The sequence below is a fragment of the Acinonyx jubatus genome, chromosome E3 (assembly GCF_027475565.1).
Source record: "Acinonyx jubatus isolate Ajub_Pintada_27869175 chromosome E3, VMU_Ajub_asm_v1.0, whole genome shotgun sequence".
NCBI lineage: Eukaryota > Metazoa > Chordata > Mammalia > Carnivora > Felidae > Acinonyx > Acinonyx jubatus.
Genome location: NC_069398.1, coordinates 26272760 through 26277908, shown reverse-complemented (window position 1 = coordinate 26277908; position 5149 = coordinate 26272760). Strand labels below are relative to the sequence as shown.

At 60.5% G+C, this 5149-nt stretch overlaps 1 protein-coding gene across 1 annotated transcript; it reads right to left on the bottom strand.

Moving 5' to 3' along the window:
- Positions 1–3454: 3454 nt before the first annotated feature.
- CLDN3 (claudin 3) lies at positions 3455–4821 on the bottom strand. Its single transcript, XM_027041937.2, has one exon. The coding sequence runs from the start codon at positions 4476–4478 to the stop codon at positions 3822–3824; it is 657 nt and encodes a 218-aa protein (XP_026897738.1). The 5' UTR covers positions 4479–4821; the 3' UTR covers positions 3455–3821.
- Between the last annotated feature and the right edge of the window lie 328 nt (positions 4822–5149).

Genomic DNA, 5149 nt, shown 5'->3' with positions numbered 1-5149 from the left:
ATTGAACTCTCTGCTGTCAGCGCAGAGCCTGCTTGGGATCCTCTGTCTCCCTCTCTCTGCCCCTCCCCCACTTATGCTCGCTCTCTCAAACATAAATAAAGATTTAAAAAAAAGAGAGAGAGAAAGAAACAAAACAACATAGTACTGTGATGGGGTGAGAATAGGCTGAACGGGAACTCAGAAGATGACTCAGCTAATCCTGGACATCGCCTGGTGCCATTATCATACCCATTTTGCGGATGAGGAAGCCGAGGCTCAGAGGAGTGAACTTCCCGGCTTACCCTGTCAGTTTGGTTCTAATTTTCTTCTGCAAGGGGTGATAAGGATAAAAACGGGGAAAGGGGCACCTGGGTGCCTCAGTTAGGCGTCCAGCTTCGCTCAGGTCATGATATCATGGTTCACGAGTTCGAGCCCCGTGTTGGTCTCTGTGCTGACAGCTCAGAAGCCTGGAGCCTGCTTTAGATTCTGTGTTCCCTCTTTCTCTGCCCCTCCCCTGCTTGCACTCTCTCTCTCTCTCTCTCTCTCAAAAATAAATAAAAACATTAAAAAAAGGATAAAAACAGGGATGGAAAATACAAGTTAGAGGGGCCCTCATGGACCACCTGGTTCAACCCCCTGGTTGAAATGGTGGAGAAACTGAGACCCAGAAGGGGAAGGGAAGTGCTCAGAGGCACATGGAGAAAAGACCTAGAAACTATTCTCTCTCAGTCCAGGGTGTTCTTCACATCAAATGCCTGTCTCTCCTCCAGCCTGCTGAAGTTTTCCCGGATCCTTCCCGTGAGACTCCCCTCAGCCTGTGGTCTGCATGCCCGTGTATAGACCCTAAACTCTAAAAGCATAAGATCAGGTAGAGTTAGGACAGGCCCTGGAGCTTGGCAAGTGTGTGTGCGCACGCGGGTCAGGGAGGAGTGTTGGATGGGATAGGAGACCTCACTGCCCCCAGGGGGCCCCGGGGAGCCCAGGCTTGGGAAGAGACCAGGGAGCCAGGGGAGGAGCTGAGGGCCTCCCACCCAAGGGGCTGTCTCCCTTCTCTGTCACATCCTTCTGGCTCAGGGACACTGGGGGTGGGCTGCAGGGCAGGCTGGCTCCAGCCCTGGGCTGCAGCTCTGCCCTAGGGTGGCCCGGGAGGCGCTGTGCTCAGGCTGCCTTCTGGAAGCTGGTGGTAAATGAATAACCTTGTTCCTACCTGCAGGGCCCTCTGGGACAAAGGAGCCACTCAGGTGCCCCTCGGTTCTGACTTGGCCCAACCTGGCATCCATGGCCAGAGACTGTGGAGGTTCAAGGGCAAATGCAACCCCCTTGGCCCATCTGCCCGTTACTCCCTCAATTCCATCCCAGCCAGGCCCAGAGAAATTTCTCCTCTTAGTTCTCTCCCTCTCACCTCCTGTTGCTAAGCTTCCTCCCTCCTGACCCTTCCCCGTTGAGCCCCTCCCCTTCACTGAGCTCCCTCCTTCTCTTTGGGCCCCCTCCCCTCACGGAGGCCCCCCTACTCTGCCCTCCCCCTTTCCTGAGCTCACTTCCGGTCCAGCTCTCCCTCCAGCCTCTCCCCTTCATTCCTCCCTCACCTTTACTCCCCCTCAGGCTAGAAGAGTGGTTTCCCCAAAGCACCCCCAACCCCAACCCCTCGAACTTTCCTGGAATCTTATAGAGAATGACCTAAAGCCAGGGTGTCCCTACTATTCATGGTAACCTCCTTCCTCTTCCTTGGGTCATAAAGGGTGGCTACATGTCGGTATTCCCTAACTGGATAATTTGGGGGGAGCTGGAGGGGGGAGTAGCCTGCTAAAAAACCCGGTGGCCACTAGGACCTTCTGCTGAAGCTTTGCTGCAGGTGAAGTTTGAGATACAATAGCTGGGAAATCATTCTCTTCCATCCCATATCCTGTCCCTTGATCCTTGCTCCCTGTCAACTTGCTAACTTGGCCTAGACTCCCTTTATAAGCAAAGGTCTTGGGCCCATGGTCCAGATGTTCTGATTTTACTTCTCAACTCCCACTGGCTTTTCCGCCTGCTGGGTCTGCCCGCCCGCCTCCTGCCGAGGCCACCAGGAACCACCTTGCTGCCTTGAACCCCACGGCTACTCCTCGGGCCTCATCTTGCCTGACCACTTTTGCAACCTCAGTCACCCTGGTTTCAGGTGCCATCTGTATGCTAACAACAGCCGGCGTTGGCCACTCCCGAGTCTCAGTTCTTTATATATGCCCTGCCGCTTCCTGGACGTCTCTGCCTGGAGGCCCAACAGGCTTGCCAAACTCTGTGCATTCAAAACTGAAACCATCATCTTTCCCCAGAAACCTAGTTTCCCATTTTGGTAAATGGCATCCGCCATCCCAGCAATGACCTAGGGCAGAAGATTGCGGTTATCCTAATGTTTCCATCTCCCTCACCCTACCTATCGAGATGCTTCTCAAGCCCTCATCTTGCTTCCTTCCAGCCCCTGTCAGGCCCTGCTCCTGACCCCACTGTCCCTGCCTTCTTTCTGGCCACACCATCTCCAAGAGGATGGCTGTGGAGCCTCTTCGATGGTGTCCCCACCTTCTTCTCCCTCCTGGAATCCCACTTCCCCGGGGGCTCCTGGAGATGGTATTTTGGAGCATAAATCTGACCAGTCATCTGACTTCCATGACTCCCAAAACACCAGAGTTAAGGTCCAGAGTCTGTAATTCTGCATCTGAGACTCCATGGCTTGGCTTCCTCCTGGCCCCTGGCTGGGCCTCACCACATTCCCCTCACACTTTGCTATGCGGCCAGCCCTGGGGGGATCTCTCTTTCCTGGTCCCAGGCACAGGCGCCCTTTCCTATTACCTGAACCTCCTGCGCCTTCTCCCGGACACAAGGCCTTCCAAGCCTGTTTAAACTCAAGCCCTACAGCCTCGCCAGAGGGTCATGCATCCTGACCCTTGGGGGTCCCTAGGAAGAAAATGAGGCCCCTTCTTCCTCGCCCCTCCAGGTGAGAAACTGCCGCCCAGCTTTACTTTTGACGCTGTTTTACCAAAACAATAGGGCTTTTTGTTCCCCCCTTCCAAATATGAAATCATAGCACTGAATGTGCTCTTTCACACGGAGAGGGAAGATTAGATGTGCAGCCGCACAGGGGAGGACGATTCTCCAAGCACAAACCCCAAAGGCAAAGACTAGGGAGGAGGGCCCGGGGCCACACTTCTCCCCGCCCCCCCCCCCCCCCATGCCTCCGTCCATGCAGCAGGCTGGAAGTGCTCATGCCTCTCTAGGTTGGCCCTTCAATGTCTGAATCCCCAGTGAGTAGGCCAAATGGCCACCTAGGGCGCGCGCACCCAGTTCGGTTTCGAACCACACTTTCTTGGTTACCCAACCTCTGCCTTCTCTAAGCTTCATAGCGGGAGAGCAGAACCCAGCCAAGGCCAACCCTTGAGGGGCGGGTGTTCGGTAGGGAGGTGGAGGCCTGTCGGCGCTCGCTCAGGAAAGTAGGCGCCCGTAACTGCAAAAACGAAAGGCTTTTATTGAAAAATATCAACTGGCCCTTTCCAAGACTGCCGGTCCCTGCCCAACGCGGGCTTTGGGACCGAGGCCCGACGGGGCGGGCAAGTAGCGGCGGCCACCCGGCCCCGCTCTCCGGAGGGGCTGAGGTTTCACTGTCCGTGTGGGCTGGTCCCCCGCGCGCCGTGGGGCCGGGGAGCGGGGTGTGCTGCCCAGGAAGGGGCCGCGGGGTTGGTCCCTCCCGGTCCAGTGTGAGAGCTCCTGGCACCTGGGGGGAGGGGGGGCTGGTCTCCGAGGAGAGGCCGCACGCGGCACCGGTGGGCGCTCTCGCCCGTGGGGTGGTGGGGTCTCCCCGCGGCCGCCCCTCAGACGTAGTCCTTGCGGTCGTAGGCTGTGCTAGTGCCCGGGCCGGCGGAGCGGGGCGCGGAGTAGACGATCTTGGTGGGCGCGTACTTCTTCTCGCGCGGCGGGCAGGAGCAGCAGAGCAGCGCGCCCCCCAGCAGCTGCAGCGCCGCGGCCGCCCAGCCCACGTACAGGCCCGCGCCCATCTCACGCTTCTGCGCCTCCGGCACCAGAGGGTTGTAGAAGTCCCGGATGATGGTGTTGGCCGACCAGGACACCGGCACCAGCGTGAGCAAGGCGGCCAGCAGGAAGAGCACTCCCGCCACGATGGTGATCTTGGCCTTGGCCGTGTCGTCCTGCACGCAGTTGGTGCACTGGGCGCCCACCAGCGCCACGAGGAGCCCGAAGGCGGCCAGCAGGATGGCGACGACGATGAGGGCGCGGGCCGCCTGCAGGTCCTGCGGCAGCGCCAGCAGCGAGTCGTATACCTTGCACTGCATCTGGCCGGTGCTCTGCACCACGCAGTTCATCCACAGGCCCTCCCAGGTGATCTGCGCCGTGATGATGCTGCTGCCGATGAAGGCCGTCACGCGCCACATGGGCAGCGCGCAGCACACGATGGTGCTCAGCCAGCCCATCACGGCCAGCGAGGTGCCCGTGATCTCCAGGCCCATGGACATGGCTGCCGCGCCAAGGCCGGCTCTGCCGGGCGGCTCAGGGTGCGGGAAGACGACGGGCCGTGGCCGCCGGGCCTGGGTGGGAGCTGCCGCGCGCGCAGACGGAGGGATGCCTCGACGGACGCGCGGACGGCTTGGACGCACGGACGGACGGCGCGCGCTAACGGCTCCGCTCAGCCCGCTCGCCCCTAAGCAGCGCCTGCACCTGCCTGTGGCTTTGTGGGCGGGCGGCGGCGACTGGGCTGGCCCTGGGCTGGGGCCGGTGAGTCTTAGATCCGTGCCCAGCGCTCCGGCGGGGGTGGGAGGGGCGGAGCCGCGGGTCCCCGGGCCTGGAGACTGTGACGTGGCCCCTCTTCCCACCTTCACCAAGCGCCCTGGGAGGAAGGACTCGGCGGGGAGTGGCGCACCGCGCGGGGTGGGGGCGTGGGGGGGGGGGTGCCAAGAGAGGGCGGGGCCGGGGCCTGCGACCCCGCCCCTCGCTCTTCATCGCCCAGTTCCCAAGCGAATTCTCCGGGGCTCGCAGAGGTTGCGGTGCAAATCACAATCTGCTCGACACTCCCCGACCTCCCCACATTTTCGGTGCCGTTCGCACAGGCGTCGTCGGGAAGGGGGTCTCTGCCAGCTGGCCGGGATCCATGGGGCCTGGAAGGGCCCAGTGGGCGTGGCCGGGGCTG

Bases quoted from the DNA above. Each gene is read 5' to 3' on its own strand.
- CLDN3 (XM_027041937.2), bottom strand. From the start codon at position 4,478: ATGTCCATGGGCCTGGAGATCACGGGCACCTCGCTGGCCGTGATGGGC.